At 48.7% G+C, this 20,311-nt stretch overlaps 1 protein-coding gene across 6 annotated transcripts; it reads left to right on the top strand.

Moving 5' to 3' along the window:
* Positions 1–745: 745 nt before the first annotated feature.
* LOC112243122 (KH-type splicing regulatory protein) lies at positions 746–19,659 on the top strand. 6 transcript variants are annotated; one of them, XM_042315206.1, is made up of 21 exons: positions 746–1,009; positions 2,162–2,270; positions 2,443–2,502; positions 2,600–2,636; positions 2,799–2,857; positions 2,953–3,036; positions 3,736–3,793; positions 4,016–4,187; positions 4,987–5,085; positions 5,566–5,682; positions 6,122–6,224; positions 6,395–6,400; positions 6,770–6,775; positions 7,190–7,195; positions 7,401–7,525; positions 11,751–12,056; positions 12,164–12,279; positions 13,359–13,453; positions 13,632–13,841; positions 14,468–14,640; positions 19,080–19,659. In XM_042315206.1, exons 1-21 carry the CDS (start codon positions 923–925, stop codon positions 19,086–19,088), a joined length of 2,037 nt encoding a protein of 678 aa, XP_042171140.1. In that variant the 5' UTR covers positions 746–922; the 3' UTR covers positions 19,089–19,659. The 6 variants fall into 6 exon arrangements, with proteins under 6 accessions (XP_042171140.1, XP_042171141.1, XP_042171144.1 ...); XM_042315209.1 differs by having other exon boundaries at positions 750–1,009; positions 2,953–3,024; XM_042315207.1 differs by lacking the exon at positions 7,190–7,195 and having other exon boundaries at positions 747–1,009.
* The last annotated feature ends 652 nt before the right edge of the window (positions 19,660–20,311 follow it).

Below are 20,311 nucleotides of genomic sequence, written 5' to 3'. Positions count from 1 at the left end.
CACACTATATAGTACACTACTTTAGACCAGAGACCATTCACACTATATAGTACACTACTTTAGACCAGAGAACATTCACCCTATAGAGTGAACTACTTTAGACCAGAGACCATTCCCCCTATATAGTACACTACTTGACCATTCCTCTGGTCAAAATGTGTGCACTATATGGGGAATAGGGTGCCATTTGGGACACTAAAATTGGAGAGTGGTATGTCTATCAGCTAACATAAGTAGCTAGGTCACTAATATTTAAATGACATGGCTGAATGCTGTTAGCCTGGGTGCTAGTCTGATTCAGCTCTCTTGCCAACTCCTTATGGAATTGTCACGCTGTTTGGCTTGACAATGGAGTAGGCAAAATCACAACAGATCTGGGACCAGGCTAATATTTATAGCAAAGGTACCAAAAACTAACTCAAAATTTCCGCTTTGTTGCTTTCATCTGTGTTTCTACTTTTGAGATAGCGCAAGGTTGATGGTGAGTGTTTTACGAGCTGAACGAGCTCATTGTTGCCCCTGTTACAAACATCAATCAATAATGGAAAGGTTGTTTCTGTAAGCACATTGGTCAACTTGACCATTCTTCAAACTCCGATTGGCTCTTCAAAAAGCGCCCTACAGATGATTGGTCGAAGCTGAACTGTCAATCAAGTATCTCCCTGCCCTGGTCAATAGGACCTACGTTCGAGGCAGTAAACCAGTAAGATTTGTGTCTGTATTCTTCACCGCCTCCTTCGCAATCACCGATTGGTTACTTTAGGAGGGAAGGCTGCTAGAAGGTTTGATGCCCACTTTCTGCGCCCTCCCCGCACTTCGCCTTTCTCATCTTCCCGCTTCTGCGCAACTCTGCTCGGCCTAACTACCTGTCCAAACCCCCCCGTGTGTGTGTCTGTGTATTTTCCCCAAGAGAGCAAGCAGCATGTCGGACTACGGCTCACCCGGGGCCGGAGCGGGCGCTGGAGGCAAAAAAGATGCTTTCGCGGACGCGGTGCAGCGAGCCAGACAGGTAAGGTCGGAGCAATAAGCGAGACTGGGGCACTGACCCAAGCCAGTCTGTTGTGTGCGCTAGCTACGATGCTAGGCTAACTAGCTAGCTTTGCAACGAGGCCCGTCGATGAGTTACTCGAATCGATGCGACCGACCGGCTTGGTGTGTGTGGGTGGTGAAATCAAAATGCGAAAAACCTTTTTTAGATTTGAACCTCGTGTCGGTGTACGCACGTGTGTGGCTTTGTTTTTAATATTAGCTAACGTTAAACGTTTTGAGTTCGGTAGCACCACCAGGTTGACCAGAGCCGCTAGCTGGCGGTGCTCTCGGCGTGGCGACGCTTTCCTTGTTCTAGATAGCAGCTAGCCAACAAGCCCAAAACACCGACACTTCACGTTACCGTTTAGGTGCCTGGATAGCAAGATGACTAATGTTGGTGATCACGGGAAAAACCCTCAATTTATATTCCAATAGACCTACCATGTAGTGAGTAGTTAACTAGTTAGTCATCTGTCTTTTTAACGTGGCTAGTGTTAGCTTTAAGTTTGGTAACTAGCTAGCGCCAGCAGACTATCATTAATTTAAAAGGTAGTAGTTAGCTGGTTCATTAACGTTAACTAATGAGGTAGACGTTTCCACATGGAACCTGCGATGCAAACCTTTCCAAAACAGTCCAAATTTGTCGGCCAGTGTTTCAGAATAGGTAACTTGCATCGCTAGTGGGACACAAACACGCTCTAGCTAGTGTTAGCTACTGCCGACATGTCTGTGATACGAATTAGGCCAGTATCTCCAAACGAGATCCTCTTATCCCAGTCTGGCAGCTACCTGGACTAACGCCGGGTGTAGAAAATAACTACCGAGTCTAGGGCTGCTTCTCAAATGGCACCACGGGGATCTGGTCAAATTAGTCCATAATAGGGACTATAGAGAGCTGTTTGGGATCCAACCCAGCTATTGTGTAATATAGGGATGAGGGATGGTACGTGGTTTGTGTAGAGGTGATGTACTTGGGCAGCTACATATCTAGGATCAGGTTACCAGCTCCAGATTCAATCCCGGGGAATATTATACAAAACGGTCCATATATCACTATCTTGGGCCAAATTCATTCTCTCTAGGCGCTCACACAATGCATTTGAATGAGATACATGCTGTGTGTGTTCCCTAGATTGCAGCTAAGATCGGAGGAGATGCCGGACCTCCAAGTAACAATGGAGGAGCAGGAGGAGGAGAGGGCTTCCCGTTCCAAACACTGAAACGCTCTCTGGAGGATGGAGGTAGGAGACCAGGGGAGGGCAACACAGAGGCACAGGGACCAACACACACACAGAGTAATACACACGGAGGAAAACCGAGACACACACATACACTATGTACACACAGAGGATCATGTTCCCGGAGCCTTACTTCAGGATGGTATTGAGGTTCATGTTTTTCCTGTTTTATCAGACCAACCAGATGCCAAGAAGATGTCTTCCCAGGGGGACAGAGACTCAGCCACTGCTTTGTGTACGTACACCTAACAGACCGTCTCTTGTCTCTGCCTATCCTCTCACATTCATGGGTTGCTTTCTATTGGTTGTTAATCCATTACTCTTCCCTGTAGCTATCGGAGCTCAGCTCGCTGCCCTGTCTCAGCAAAGGTATTAATAGAAGGCTGTTTTGTCTTTTCTTTTTGCCTGTCTTGTATATTTTGCAGTGTTTGATTCCCTGGTGTTTTGGGCTTGTTGTGAAGGATAAGCATTCATTCCTCCTTTCTCTCCTTTCTCCCTCCTTTCTCTCCTTTCTCCCTCTTTTCTCTTCAGTGTCAGGCCCTCCACTATGACAGAGGAGTACAGAGTGCCAGACGGCATGGTCGGACTCAGTGAGTACACACACACACACTATCGCTTGGGCTCACACAGAGAAGCTGTTCACGCATACTGTGATAAAATGACTTCACGACTTGTTTCTCCACAGTCATTGGTCGAGGGGGCGAGCAGATCAACAAGATCCAGCAGGACTCGGGCTGCAAGGTCCAGATCGCTCCAGGTGAGCAACTAGGTGCTCACCTCTCTTTATATTCTTTATATACTACCTCTACTATCTCAGCACGCAGCCCAGATGGCACCCTATTCCCTATATAGTGCACTACTTTAGACCAGAGCCCTATTCCCTATATAGTGCACTACTTTAGACCAGAGCAATGGCCATTATTATGCCTGATGAAAGTGTGCTGTGTTGTTCTGATTGGCTCTTGCAACAAAGGCATTTTGCTGTCCTTGTGCACGCGACATTAAAACGTGGAACTCTGGCACTGCTTTTGGCCAGGGCCTTGAGCAAATATAGTGCACTTCTTTGGACAAGAGCAATGACCTTTTTTAGGGCACTACTCTAGGCTAGTGCCCTGGTCAAAGATAAAGCATTACATTTGGCCGGAGCATATGCCTTTATTGTGCACTACTGTTAGTGCACTACTTTTCACCAGGGGCCATAGGGCCCTGTTAGTGCACTACGTTTCACCAGGGGCCATAGGGCCCTGTTAGTGCACTACGTTTCACCAGGGGCCATAGGGCCCTGTTAGTGCACTACGTTTCACCAGGGCCCATAGGGCTCTGTTAGTGCACTACTTTTCACCAGGGCCCATAGGGCTCTGTTAGTGCACTCTGTAAGTAATAGGGTGCCAATTGGGATGCATTTGTAGTCTGCCAGTGAGACAGATGTTGTTTACTTGTTGATGTTTACTTGTTGTTTGTGTTTCAGACAGTGGTGGCATGCCAGAGAGGAGCGTCTCCCTCACAGGAAACCCTGACGCCATCGCGTAAGACACTAAGCCCTGGTCTAATGTAGTGTCCCCATAGGGCCCTGGTCTAAAGTAGTGCCCTACATATGGAGTAGGGTTTGGTAGTTTTTCCTAGTCGTTTGATCTCAATTTGAAAAATTCTGGGTGCTGGCATAGGGGCCATGTTAAGTATTTCTGATCATTACACGACTCTTTCTAACATCTTGCCCCCCTCCCCGTCTGTCTTTTCCTCCTCTTCAGGAAAGCCAAGATGTTTCTGGATGAGATTGTATCTCGGGGGCGCGGTGCTCCTTCCTCCTCTTTCCACGAGTCGACCAATGGGCAGAGTGGCTCCATGCAGGAGATGATGATCCCAGCTGGCAAGGCCGGCCTAATCATCGGCAAGGGAGGAGAGACCATCAAACAACTACAGGTACACATTGGGGAGTTGTATAGCTGAAGCCTCTGGTCCAGGAGGTGTACTGGGTATATCAAGCTGTCTCACCCTACAGAAACAGGAGATAGACTAGTGTCCTGTCCAGGGGATGTACTGGTACATCAAGCTGTCTCACCCTACAGAAACAGGAGATAGACTAGTGTCCTGTCCAGGGGGTGTACTGGTACATCAAGCTGCCTCACCCTACAGAAACAGGAGATAGACTTGTGTCCTGTCCAGGGGGTGTACTGGTACATCAAGCTGCCTCACCCTACAGAAACAGGAGATAGACTAGTGTCCTGTCCAGGGGATGTACTGGTACATCAAGCTGTCTCACCCTACAGAAACAGGAGATAGACTAGTGTCCTGTCCAGGGGGTGTACTGGTACATCAAGCTGCCTCACCCTACAGAAACAGGAGATAGACTAGTGTCCTGTCCAGGGGGTGTACTGGTACATCAGGCTGCCTCACCCTACAGAAACAGGAGATAGACTAGTGTCCTGTCCAGGGGGTGTACTGGTACATCATTCTGCCTCACCCTACAGAAACAGGAGATAGACTAGTGTCCTGTCCAGGGGGTGTACTGGTACATCAAGCTGCCTCACCCTACAGAAACAGGAGATAGACTAGTGTCCTGTCCAGGGGGTGTACTGGTACATCAAATATCTGTACAGGAGAATGAATCAGAGCACAGCTACTAATATAATGGGAGGGAAGTACTAGGAAACCAACACTATACATGAGGCTCGTCAGATGGATGGATAGATATATATAGAGATGTATCTCTTCCCTGTAGGAGCGTGCTGGAGTGAAGATGATCCTCATCCAAGATGGTTCCCAGCCACCCAACATGGACAAACCCCTGCGCATCATCGGAGACCCCTACAAAGTTCAGGTAAATGCCCCTGTTACACGTACTGCCTTCACCACGCGCCCCTGTTGCGCGTACTGCCTTCACACGTACTGCGTACACCACACGCCCCTGTTGCACGTACTGCGTACACCACACGCCCCTGTTGCACGTACTGCGTACACCACACGCCCCTGTTGCACGTACTGCGTACACCACACGCCCCTGTTGCACGTACTGCGTACACCACACGCCCCTGTTGCACGTACTGCGTACACCACACGCCCCTGTTGCACGTACTGCGTACACCACACGCCCCTGTTGCACGTACACGTACGTACACCACACGCCCCTGTTGCCGTACTGCGTACACCACACGCCCCTGTTGCCGTACTGCGTACACCACACGCCCCTGTTGCGCGTACTGCCTTCACCACACGTACTGCGTTCCTGGTTGTCTCTGATATTATGCCAGGTAGTACGGTCTGACTTGATCAACCTCTCTTACTTTCCCTCTCTCTGCAGCAAGCGAAGGAGCTGGTGAATGAGATTCTGAGAGAGAGGGATCACGCTGGCTTTGGAGACCGAAACAATTTTGGCAACCAAATGGGAGGAGGTGGTGGTGGAGGAGGAGGCATGGATGTGAGTAGGATCTTTAATGTTTATGAGATGGATTCTAGTTGGAAGTCTGACTGGATTTGACAGAGCTGTGGAGGTCAAACTCCCCCAGCTGCTTCTCTCTAGTTATGTGTTAACCCCACCTTCCACCATGGCACAGGGAAGGCAGCTTGGCTGATGGAAATGCAGCCCTGGGGGTTAAACCCACTTAGATTGACTAGAATGTTAAATAGAACATCTGACAGCAGCATCATTGACCTGATTCAAAATGCCCCTTCTACTCGTTCTAAGTCTATGGTTAAACGTTGTAGAATTCCAGCCAGTAGAATGACTGTGGCATCGCAGCCCCGTTTAGTAACAAGCCTCGACTAGAACTCTGTTGAACGTCTTTGCCTCATCAGTATCGTGTGTTTCAGTTTGGCCAGATGCCCTTTCCTCGTTAAGGTGTCTTTTCATTGGCCAGGTGCCCGTGCCCCGCCACTCTGTGGGAGTTGTGATTGGTCGAAGTGGAGAGATGATCAAGAAGATCCAGGCAGATGCTGGAGTTAGGATACAGTTCAAACCAGGTGAGGATCACACACACACGACTTCCTGCTACGGTAAACTACCTTCTGTTCTTGTTCAGCCAGTCCCTGTATCTCCCCCTTAAACCCTGCTTCAGTTGTTATAATCACTATGGTAATTCTCTCCCTCTTTTTGTTCTCTCTCCCTCCCCCTCCCCCCCTCTCTCTATCAGATGAAGGTACATGACGTATAAGATTCAAACCCACACCTACAACAGATTTAAAATATTTCTATCATAGGAAACATTAGTATTTTATGGAGTGTTTTTACACGTGATCATAGGTCCAGGAGAAACAAACTGATCTCAGACCTCCTGTTAGTCCCACAACATTTAAATAAGTCACTTGACTGTGGGGTGAACCTGGGTCATGTTCAGTATAGCCCCACCGTAATGAAACGGTTTGCAGCTGGGAACTCCAGTCTGTTGTTATTGGACGAGTCCAGGTAGCGCCGTCCCGTTTTGACCTTGCTTCAGTTGAGTGTTATGATCAGTATGGTAACTCTCCCTCTCTGTGTCCCCTCCCCCCTTTCTCTCTCCCTCTGTCAGATGAAGGTACAGGACTGTATATGAAACTTAAACACCACACACACACACACACACACACACACACAGCAGATTGAAGTGTTTCTATCAGGTCAGAAAGGGCATGTTAGTACACCTCATCTTAGAGGTGCCAATCTGTTATGGGACAAGTCCAGGTAGCAACTTCCTGTCTTGACTCCAGCTGAGTGTTGTGAACAGTATGGTAACTCTCTCCTTCTTTTTCTCCCTCACTCCCTTCCCCTCTCTCCCCCTCTCTCCCCCTCTCCCCCTCTCTCCCCCTCACGCCCTTCCCCCTCTCTCCCCCTCACGCCCTTCCCCCTCTCTCCCCCTCACGCCCTTCCCCCTCTCCCCCCTCACGCCCTTCCCCCCCCTCTCTCTCCCCTCACGCCCTTCCCCCCCTTCACTCCCTTCTCCCTCTGTCAGATGAAGGTACAGGACCGTATAAGAGAAACATTTTGACTGGAACCTTTTGGTTTAAACGGTGATCGTTATGATGACTCTTATCTTTTTCGCTCGATCTGTCTTTCTTTCGCGGCGATCTGTGCTTCCCTCTATCTTTGTCTTTCGATCGCTCTCTCTCTCTCCCCCTCTTGCTGCCTCCCTTCCCTGCTCTGCCCCCCCCCTCTCTCTCTAGATGACGGTGCAGGTCCTGATAAGATAGCCCACATCATGGGCCCTCCAGACCGCTGTGAGCATGCTGCCTCCATCATCAACGAGCTGCTGCAGAGCATCAGAGTCAGGGAGGACGGAGGACAGGGGGTACGTACACTACCCTCTACAGGCTGACACGTGGGAGGGCAGGGGGTACGTACACTACCCTCTACAGGCTGACACATGGGAGGACAGGGGGTACGTACACTACCCTCTACAGGCTGACACGTGGGAGGGCAGGGGGTACGTACACTACCCTCTACAGGCTGACACATGGGAGGACAGGGGGTACGTACACTACCCTCTACAGGCTGACACATGGGAGGACAGGGGGTACGTATACTACCCTCTACAGGCTGACACATGGGAGGACAGGGGGTACGTATACTACCCGCTACAGGCTGACACGTGGGAGGGCAGGGGGTACGTACACTACCCGCTACAGGCTGACACATGGGAGGACAGGGGGTACGTACACTACCCTCTACAGGCTGACACGTGGGAGGGCAGGGGGTACGTACACTACCCTCTACAGGCTGACACGTGGGAGGGCAGGGGGTACGTACACTACCCGCTACAGGCTGACACATGGGAGGACAGGGGGTACGTACACTACCCGCTACAGGCTGACACATGGGAGGACAGGGGGTACGTACACTACCCGCTACAGCCTGACACATGGGAGGACAGGGGGTACGTACACTACCCGCTACAGCCTGACACATGGGAGGACAGGGGGTACGTACACTACCCGCTACAGCCTGACACATGGGAGGACAGGGGGTACGTACACTACCCGCTACAGCCTGACACATGGGAGGACAGGGGGTACGTACACTACCCGCTACAGCCTGACACATGGGAGGACAGGGGGTACGTACACTACCCGCTACAGCCTGACACATGGGAGGGCAGGGGGTACGTATACTACCCTCTACAGGCTGACACATGGGAGGACAGGGGGTACGTACACTACCCGCTACAGGCTGACACGTGGGAGGACAGGGGGTACGTACACTACCCGCTACAGGCTGACACGTGGGAGGACAGGGGTTACATGTGGGGTGTGAATGGAAGTGGGACTAGATGGCAAGGGATTTCATGTAATGGACATACAAGAAAATAGTCAATTGTTGAAGTGAAATGAAAAATATTACTTGTTCAAAAACATAAACACTGGAAAAGTGGTGCGTGCATATGTATTCACCCCCTTTACTATGAAGCCCCTAAATAAGACCTGGTGCCACTGATTACCTTCAGAAGTCACATACTTAGACTGCACACAGGTGGACTTTATTTAACTTAGTGTCACATGATCTCAGTGTGTGTGTATATATATATATACACCTGTTCTGAAAGGCCCCAGAGTCTGCGACACCACTAAGCAAGAGGCACCATGAAGACCAAGGAGCTCTCCAAACAGTACAGATCAGGGTTGGGTTATATAAATATCAGTCATTTTTAACATCCCCAGAGCACAGTTTTAAATCCGTTATTAAAACATGGAAAGAAAAACCATAAAACGCAGGATTCAAGATTTCGTGCTTTTCTGCTAAAATTATTATAGAATTCTTGTCACTATTATATAATTCTTATATGGAAATAATATTTGAAAGATGTGTTGCGTAGAAACCCGAAGTGGGCGGCCAGCAGAGATGGATGGGCTGAGGGTTGGGATGTGGGGGTAGAGATGGATGGGCTGAGGGTTGGGATGTGGGGGTAGAGATGGATGGGCTGAGGGTTGGGATGTGGGGGTAGAGATGGATGGGCTGAGGGTTGGGATGTGGGGGTAGAGATGGATGGGCTGAGGGTTGGGATGTGGGGGATGGATAGAGATGGATGGGCTGAGGGTTGGGATGTGGGGGTAGAGATGGATGGGCTGAGGGTTGGGATGTGGGGAGTAGAGATGGCTGGGCTGAGGGTTGGGATGTGGGGGTAGAGATGGATGGGCTGAGGGTTGGGATGTGGGAGTAGAGATGGCTGGGCTGAGGGTTGGGATGTGGGAGTAGAGATGGCTGGGCTGAGGGTTGGGATGTGGGGGTAGAGATGGAATGATGGTCAAAGATAAAAGTCAAAACATAATAAAAAGTAAGTTTGAGTGACACAGAGGAGCAGTTTTTACAGCCAACGCCGGTTTGCCTGAGGCTGCTGCCGTGCAGGTGTTTGGACACATACACACACTCCCATTCAAATTAACACATACAAGAACACACACATACATGTACTAGTGCCAGACATGCACACAAACATACAGTTGGCATTGCTGTTAGAACTTTAGTTGTCCTTTTAAAACATGTTTTTATTCTTTGCTGTTCTTGTCTGTCTTTCTCCTTAGTTCATTCTCTTGGTTGTTGGTGCATTGGGGGGGTTCTTGGGGAAAGGAATCAATTGTATTTTTCTGCTTGGGGTGGGACTGTGGGGGTGGTCCTGAATGGTTGAGGGACAGCTATTGGGGACCTGTGGGGGATCTTGGAGGGTTCGGGTCATGTTGTTGGCCTTGAGCAGGGCGTTGTCCCTGGATGCTTCTGTGTTGCTCTGAATGGGAGTCAGTTGGATGACTGGTATGATGTAGTTGTTGAGCGGCGTCACTGCAAGTATATTGTATGTTTCGGATATACAATTAAAAAATATATATATATTTTTTTTTTACAAAGTTGCACCACAACAAACCTGCCAAGAGGGCTGCCCACAAACTCAGACCATGCAAAGAGGGCATTAATCAGAGGCGCAATTAAGAGACCAAAGATAAGCCTGAAGTAGCTGCAAAACTCCACTGGAGATTGGAGTATCTGTCCATAGGACCACTTTAAGCCGTACACTCCACAGAGCTGGGATTTACAGAAGAGTGGCCAGAAAAAAAGCCATTGCTTAAAGAAAAGAATAAGCGAACACGTTTGGTGTTCACCAAAAGTCATGTGGGAGACTCCCCAAATATATGGATGAAGGCACCCTGGTTGGATGAGACTAAAATTGAGCTTTTTGGCTCTCAAAGAAAATGCTACGTCTGGTGCAAACCCAACACCTCATCACCCTGAGAACATGTGTTTCATCGGCAGGGACTGGGAAACTGGTCAAAATTGAAGGAATGATGGATGGCATTAAATACAGGGAAATTTGAGGTAACTTTCAGTCTTCCAGAGGTTTGAGACCGGGACGGAGGTTCACCTTCCAGCAGGACAATGACCCTAGCATACTGCTAAAGCAACACTTGAGTGGTGTAAGGGGGGACATTTTAAATGTCTTGGAATGGCCTAGTCAAATCCCAGACCTCAATCCAATTTGAGAATCTGTGGTATGACTTAAAGATTGCTGTACACCAGCGGAACCTTGAGCCTTGAGGAATGGGCAAAATCCCAGTGGCTCGATGTGCCAAGCTTATAGAGACATACCCCAAGACACTTGCTGCAAAAAGCATCTCTACAAAGCATTAACTTTGGGGGGGGGTGAATAGTTATTCATGCTCAAGTTTATTTTTTGTGTGTCTTATTTCTTTGTTTCACAAAAAAAAAATGCATCTTCAAAGTGGTAGGCATGTTGTGTAAATCAAATTTTATATATACAAACCCCCAAAAAATCTATTTTAATTCCAGGTTGTAAGGCAACAAAATAGTAAAAATGCCAAGGGGGGTGAATACTTATGCAAGGGACTGCACATCAAGTCTCCACTATTCCCCTTCTAGTTTCTCCTTGACGTTTTGTATTTATTAATACATTTCTTTGAAGGGGACATTTTCTGTCAATGAGTTGGCCAGCTGGCACATGTCCAGCTTTAGTATCTGGGCAGATGGATAAAAATGACACTGTTTAAAAATTAAAAGCTTCCCATCTGAAACCGTTCAGAACGGTTTGTGCAATATTCTGACATTTTGTGACAGTTTTGGTGTTCAGCAAAAAAAAATTTTTTTAATGTTTTAATTTTTAAATTATTTATTAAAAAAAAAAAGTTTTCTTCCTCGCTCTCAGCTGTTTGTGCACCAAATTTTCTCGGGGCTGAAGTTCAGCATTCGCCATCTACGTCCCTTCATTGGTCGAGATTCTTCAATGAAGTGTTGTCTATAGACGACTTGTTTTCGTGCGCATTTTGTTCACAAAATACCACACAACATCTTAGTTACATGCAACTCAGATCTATGCAATAATGTAAAATTAATGACATTTTTTTGAGTAATCTTAGATTTATATCAGACTTTTTTTGAGGAAGTGTGTACTGGCTACGGAGTCTACAAATGGACAAATAGTACTACTGGCACTTTGCGGTTTTCAAGTGAAGGTCTTTAAAAGGTAGTATGCGAGCGCCGTCGTGCGGAAGCCTTTACCTGGGTCTCTTCTCCAGGGTCCTCCAGGTCCACCTGGCACGGGGGGGATGCCTCAGGGTGGCCATGGCAGGGGGCGAGGCCAGGGCAACTGGGGCGGTCCTCCTGGAGGTGAGGTCACCTTCTCTATCCCCGCCCACAAATGCGGCCTGGTGATTGGTCGGGGTGGCGAGAACGTCAAGGCCATCAACCAGCAGACGGGGGCTTTCGTGGAGATCTCGCGTCAGCCGCCGCCCAACGGGGACCCCAACTTCAAACTGTTCATCATCAGGGGGTCCCCTCAACAGATAGATCACGCCAAGCAGCTCATAGAGGACAAGATCGAGGTACGGGAGGACGGACGCGTGTCCACACACTTAAACACCCAGTGTATCATTTAATAGTCCCACGTGACCTGTAAATGGAATGAATGGTTTCCTCTCTGCTCCTCTAGGCTCCTCTGTGTCCTCTAGGGGGAGGTCCTGGGGGACCTGGTCCAGCTGGTCCAATGGGCCCCTACAACCCCAACCCTTACAACCCAGGGCCCGGTGGCCCCGGAGGACCCCCACAGTAAGTACACCAACCATGCACCCCTACAACCCCAACCTTGATAATGCAGGGCACACACACACACACACACACACACACACACACACACACACACACACACACACACACACACACACACACAGTAGATACAGTAGATACTATAGCACCTGCTGGACATAAAGGCTAGTGCTATAGCACCTGCTGGACATAAAGGCTAGTGCTATAGCACCTGCTGGACATAAAGGCTAGTGCTATAGCACCTGCTGGACATAAAGGCTAGTGCTATAGCACCTGCTGGACATAAAGGCTAGTGCTATAGCACCTGCTGGACATAAAGGCTAGTGCTATAGCACCTGCTGGACATAAAGGCTAGTGCTATAGCACCTGCTGGACATAAAGGCTAGTGCTATAGCACCCGCTGGACATAAAGGCTAGTGCACCTAGCACCTGCTGGACATAAAGGCTAGTGCTATAGCACCTGCTGGACATAAAGGCTAGTGCTATAGCACCTGCTGGACATAAAGGCTAGTGCTATAGCACCTGCTGGACATAAAGGCTAGTGCTATAGCACCTGCTGGACATAAAGGCTAGTGCTATAGCACCTGCTGGACATAAAGGCTAGTGCTATAGCACCTGCTGGACATAAAGGCTAGTGCTATAGCACCTGCTGGACATAAAGGCTAGTGCTATAGCACCTGCTGGACATAAAGGCTAGTGCTATAGCACCTGCTGGACATAAAGGCTAGTGCTATAGCACCTGCTGGACATAAAGGCTAGTGCTATAGCACCTGCTGGACATAAAGGCTAGTGCTAGTCTGCATCGCTACAGTTTGTTATACATCCATGCACATAAAAGAAGGGGTCTATTGTTCGTGCGGTGAGCAGCTCTGATCCCCCTGTGCTGTTGAGGGATTTTTATGGCTCAAAATGTTAGACTTATATCCCCAATTGTCTGTTATGTCCATTGTATGTTATTTACATTTCTTCCTCTGAATAAATCAAGGCCACATGTTAGTTAAAGCCAATGGGTGTTGTGTGTTTGTGATGTGTTGGAAGACTTAAAAAGATATGAAGTGTTTTATTCTCCTCTCTCTCTCCAGTGGCGGCCCCCCAGGTGGTCATGGTTATGGGGCCCCTCAGGGCTGGGGAAACACCTTCCAGCAGTGGCAGGCCCCTGGAGGGCCACACGACCCCAGTGAGTAGACACGGCTTCGTATACACTGGTCTGGAACTCTCCATCAGGCACTTTCCCTCCTGGTCAATACATTTTTCCCTGGCCTGTACTCAACGCTCTTTCCTCTTTTACCTTCTCGTTTCCTCTCCTCACTTTTACCTTCTCCCTTTCAACTCTCTTTCTCTAATCTTCCCCCCAGACAAGGCAGCAGCAGACCCCAATGCAGCGTGGGCAGCCTACTATGCTCAGTACTACCAGCAGCAGCCAGGGGGCGCCATGCCGGGCCAGGCCCCCAACGCCCCAGCAGCCGCCCCAGTCCAGGCAGACCCCTCCCAGGCAGCCCAGACCCCTGGAGGCCAGCCAGACTACACCAAGGCCTGGGAGGAGTATTACAAGAAGATGGGCATGGGTAAAATTATTCAAGACTTTGGATGAATTGTTTGTTCCATTGTGTGTGTGTGAAGTTGAACTCTGATATTTAAGGTGATCACATCTGTTACTTGGGTGTTGCATGATGTTTTTGTTTAGTTTTTTTTTCTCTGAGGACAAAGAAATTAGTTTGTTATAAATAATAAGTCTGTTCTTCCAAGGAACAACCCTCATGGTTATGATCATCGCCATGGTTATATTGACTTTACAATGACATGTCCTATAGTGCAATAATCACTAACAATGTATCACTAGAAACAAAACACAAAAGAAATAATAGTGGATACATTTAGTAAAAATAAACCTCTAGATAATCACAGCTGGGTCAGCTCTTGCGAAACGGCGGCCATCTTGATCCAGAAGACATCCTATAGGACTGTCCAGTCTCCAGACATGTCAGGAGAGCCTGTGTGTCACTAGAAAAGGACTGAAAGGCCTTCACTGTATAGAGTCCTTCTACAAGCCACCTTTTTAATGGACACTTCATCTAGAAGATGTCCTCAGATTTATTTCTATACAGCAGAATTGTGATCAACAAATACTATTTTCTTGTCCAAGTTCTTGATCTTAAAATCCTTTCCGCTTTCCCTCCCTGTCTCTCCTCAGCCCAGCCCGGTGGAGGTGCTGCAGCAGCGCCGGCTGCAGCCGTGGCCGGGGGAGGAGCCGGCGGACAGCAGGACTACAGTGCAGCCTGGGCTGAGTACTACAGGCAGCAGGCGGCCTTCTACGGCCCTGGAGGGGCTCCGGGACAGGCTGCCACCCCACAGCAAGGACAACAGGTAACACACACCACTCAGCAAGGACAACAGGTCACACACACACCACTCAGCAAGGACAACAGGTCACACACACACCACTCAGCAAGGACAACAGGTCACACACACACACCACTCAGCAAGGACAACAGGTCACACACACACACCACTCAGTAAGGACAACAGGTCACACACACACACCACTCAGTAAGGACAACAGGTCACACACACACACCACTCACCACTCAGCAAGGACAACAGCTAACACACACACACACACCACTCAGCAAGGACAACAGCTAACACACCACACACACCACTCAGCAAGGACAACAGCTAACAGCTCAGCAAGGACAACACACACACACACACCACTCAGCAAGGACAACAGCTAACACACACACACACACCACTCAGCAAGGACAACAGCTAACACACACACACACACCACTCAGCAAGGACAACAGCTAACACACACAAGGACACACACACTCAGCAAGGACAACAGCAACACACACACAGCTAACACACACACACCACTCAGCAAGGACAACAGCTAACACACACACACACAGCTACACCACTCAGCAAGGACAACAGCTAACACACACACACACACACACCACTCAGCAAGGACAACAGCTAACACACACACACACACCACTCAGCAAGGACAACAGCTAACACACACACACACACCACTCAGCAAGGACAACAGCTAACACACACACACACACCACTCAGCAAGGACAACAGCTAACACACACACACACACCACTCAGCAAGGACAACAGCTAACACACACACACACACCAACAGCTCAGCAAGGACAACAGCTAACACACACACACACCACTCAGCAAGGACAACAGCTAACACACACACACACTCAGCAAGGACAACACTCAGCAAGGACAACAGCTAACACACACACACCACTCAGCAAGGACAACAGCTAACACACACACACACCAGCAAGGACAACAGCTAACACACACACCACTCAGCAAGGACAACAGCTAACACACACACACCACTCAGCAAGGACAACAGCTAACACACACACACCACCACTCAGCAAGGACAACAGCTAACACACACACACACACACACTCAGCAAGGACAACAGCTAACACACACACACACACCACTCAGCAAGGACAACAGCTAGCAAGGACAACAGCACACACACACCACCACTCAGCAAGGACAACAGCTCAGCAAGGACAACAGCAACACACACACCACTCAGCAAGGACAACAGCTAACACACACACACACACCACTCAGCAAGGACAACAGCTAACACACACACACACACACACTCAGCAAGGACAACAGCTAACACACACACACACACCACTCAGCAAGGACAACAGCTAACACACACACACACACACTCAGCAAGGACAACAGCTAACACACACACACACCACTCAGCAAGGACAACAGCTAACACACACACACACACACACTCACAAGGACAACAGCAAGCAAGGACAACAGCTAACACACACACACAGCAAGGACAACAGCTAACACACACACACCACTCAGCAAGGACAACAGCTAACACACACACACACACACCACTCAGCAAGGACAACAGCTCAGCACACACACACACACCACTCAGCAAGGACAACAGCAACACACACACACACTCAGCAAGGACAACACACACACACCACTCAGCAAGGACAACAGCTAACACACACACACACAACACCACTCAGCAAGGACAACAGCTAACACACACACACCACTCAGCAAGGACAACAGCTCAGCAAGGACACACACACACACACACACACTCAGCAAGGACAACAGCACACACACACACCACTCAGCAAGGACAACACACACACACACACACTCAGCAAGGACAACACACACACACACACACACCACTCAGCAAGGACACACACACACCACTCAGCAAGGACAACACACACACACACACACACCACTAGCACACACACACACCACTCAGCAAGGACAACACACACACACACACACCACTCAGCAAGGACAACACACACACACACACCACTCAGCAAGGACAACACACACACACACACACACCACTCAGCAAGGACAACAGCAAGGACAACACACACACACCACTCAGCAAGGACAACAGCAAGGACAACACACACACACACACCACTCAGCAAGGACAACAGGGACACACACACACACACACCACTCAGCAAGGACAACAGGTACACACACACACACACACACCACTCAGCAAGGACAACACACACACACACACCACTCAGCAAGGACAACACACACACACACACACCACTCAGCAAGGACAACACACACACACACACACACACTCAGCAAGGACAACACACACACACACACACACACTCAGCAAGGACAACACACACACACACACACACTCAGCAAGGACAACACACACACACACACACCACTCAGCAAGGACAACACACACACACACACACACCACTCAGCAAGGACAACACACACACACACACACACACCACAGCAAGGACAACACACACACACAAGGACACACACACCACTCAGCAAGGACAACACACACACACACACAACACCACTCAGCAAGGACAACACACACACACACACACACCACTCAGCAAGGACAACACACACACACACACACCACTCAGCAAGGACAACACACACACACACACACCACTCAGCAAGGACAACACACACACACACACACCACACAAGGACACTCAGCAAGGACAACACACACACACACACACACCACTCAGCAAGGACAACACACACACACACACACACACTCAGCAAGGACAACACACACACACACACACAAGGACACACACACAAGGACAACAACACACACACACACACACCACTCAGCAAGGACAACACACACACACACACACCACTCAGCAAGGACAACACACACACACACACACACCACTCAGCAAGGACAACACACACACACACACACACTCAGCAAGGACAACACAGGACAACACACACACACACACACACCACTCAGCAAGGACAACACACACACACACACACACCACTCAGCAAGGACAACACACACACACACACCACTCAGCAAGGACAACACACACACACACACACCACTCAGCAAGGACAACACTCAGCACACACACACACACCACACACCACTCAGCAAGGACAACACACACACCACTAAGGACAACACACACACACACACCACTCAGCAAGGACAACACAACACACACACACACACACACTCAGCAAGGACAACACACACACACACCACTCAGCAAGGACAACACACACACACACACACCACTCAGCAAGGACAACAGCAACACACACACACCACTCAGCAAGGACAACAGCACCACACACACACACACCACTCAGCAAGGACAACAGCTAACACACACACACCACTCAGCAAGGACAACACACACACACACACACCACTCAGCAAGGACAACACACACACACACACACCACTCAGCAAGGACAACACACACACACACCACTCAGCAAGGACAACACACACACACACCACTCAGCAAGGACAACACACACACACACACACCACTCAGCAAGGACACCACAGCAAGGACAACACACACACACCACTCAGCAAGGACAACACACACACACACCACTCAGCAAGGACAACACACACACACACCACTCAGCAAGGACAACACACACCACAGCACCACACACACACACACTCAGCAAGGACAACACACACACACACACCACTCAGCACTCAGCAAGGACAACACACACACACACCACTCAGCAAGGACAACACACACACACACCACACACACCACTCAGCAAGGACAACACACACACACACCACTCAGCAAGGACAACACACACACACACCACTCAGCAAGGACAACACACACACACACCACTCAGCAAGGACAACACACACACACACCACTCAGCAAGGACAACACACACACACACCACTCAGCAAGGACAACACACACACACACCACTCAGCAAGGACAACACACACACACACCACTCAGCAAGGACAACACACACACACACCACTCAGCAAGGACAACACACACACACACCACTCAGCAAGGACAACACACACACACACCACTCAGCAAGGACAACACACACACACACCACTCAGCAAGGACAACACACACACACACCACTCAGCAAGGACAACACACACACACACACACTCAGCACTCAGCAAGGACAACACACACACACACCACTCAGCAAGGACAACACACGCACACACCACTCAGCAAGGACAACACACGCACACACCACTCAGCAAGGACAACAGGTAACACACACACACCACTCAGCAAGGACAACAGGTAACACACACACACCACTCAGCAAGGACAACAGGTAACACACACACACCACTCAGCAAGGACAACAGGTAACTTTAACCTCTCTCTCCCCTCTCATTCTCTCTCTCCCAGGCCCAGTGAATCAAATCCAGCCAGTCTCCAGCCTGTCAGACGTGGACCGGGAGGACTGTCTCTTCACTGCAGCCACATCCCACCCAGCTCTCTGGACTTTTTAAATGTTTTCTTCTGGGTTTAAGTCATTCAAAAAATGTCTGGTTTTGATGGAAGCAAAACCTTAATTCCCTCCCTCAAATACACTCCCAGTACCCCTTCTTCTCTTCCCCTAAAAATTCCCCTTTTCTTTTTTACAAAAACTGAAAAATAACAAATTCTACGAATTTTTTTTTTTTGTTTGTTTTTTTGCTAATGAGATGATTGAACAACTTGGTAGGGTTGTTTTTCCTTTATGTTCCCCTGTCCTCACCCTTCACCCCAACCCCTACTATCTGCCTGTCCTCACCCTGCATCCCAACTAGTGTCTGCCTGTCCTCACCCTGTACCCCAACTAGTGTCTGAGGAGGGGAAGAGAAGAAGAGGGCAAGATGGTAAAGAGCTCCTACTCATTGGCCTCGCTAATACCCATCTGTAAAATACATGGACTCGCACTTCTGTCATTTGTTTGTTTTTCCTGAGGAATAAACGTCTAGCAGTACTTTGGAGTATAACTATTACTAATATTCAGCATCAGTTTGTAAAAACGAGTTTTTTTTGCAAGCAAAAGGATATTTTTTTGCTTTTTAGGCTTTTATTTTCATTTTTAATTAACGTCTAGTTCAGTTAAAACATTCCCTGTGTTGATGAAGTAGCAGCATTTCCCCCCCCCCCCACCCACTTATAATTTTACTTAGTTCATATTTTTCAGTAACTAAAGGGTGGGCCTGGGTTTGTGTGTGCCTGTGCGACTGACTGTGTGTACAAGCCCCTGTTTCTATGGATGCTTGCTACAGTGTGTGCCTGCTTGTTATGTTGGTAGTTTTGGCACAGTTTGTGTCCCCGAGGCCCCCGTCCCCTTGTTGACTTCAGATCAGGTTGCTGCATCATCAGATGGGATGCCTTTTATTTTTCCTCGTGTTCCAAGAAGTCGTGTTATGTTTGTATGCTTTTTTTTTTTTTTTTTTTTTTTTTACTTTTTACTGCTTGTTTTTAAACTTCACAATAAAAAATAAATAAGTATTGAGATACTTGGTGGATTGAATGTTTTTGTTGCACATAGTTTAAAATTCAAGTCAGAGGTAAGACTAAAGTATTAGTTTCAACAATATCACTACAAACTTAATTTGTGACAAAAACAATCATATTGTTCA

Source organism: Oncorhynchus tshawytscha, unplaced genomic scaffold, assembly GCF_018296145.1.
Source record: "Oncorhynchus tshawytscha isolate Ot180627B unplaced genomic scaffold, Otsh_v2.0 Un_contig_1534_pilon_pilon, whole genome shotgun sequence".
Classification (NCBI taxonomy): Eukaryota; Metazoa; Chordata; class Actinopteri; order Salmoniformes; family Salmonidae; genus Oncorhynchus; species Oncorhynchus tshawytscha.
Note: the sequence above shows the minus strand (reverse complement) of the source record. Positions and strands in the feature narration are given on the sequence as shown.

What these genes read in the sequence shown, in the direction of transcription:
- LOC112243122 (XM_042315206.1), top strand. Translation starts at nt 923, where the DNA reads ATGTCGGACTACGGCTCACCCGGGGCCGGAGCGGGCGCTGGAGGCAAA. An exon ending in TCATAGAGGACAAGATCGAG is followed by an intron (nt 12,057 to 12,163) that starts GTACGGGAGGAC and finishes CTGCTCCTCTAG; the next exon opens with GCTCCTCTGTGTCCTCTAGG. An exon ending in TTACAAGAAGATGGGCATGG is followed by an intron (nt 13,842 to 14,467) that starts GTAAAATTATTC and finishes GTCTCTCCTCAG; the next exon opens with CCCAGCCCGGTGGAGGTGCT.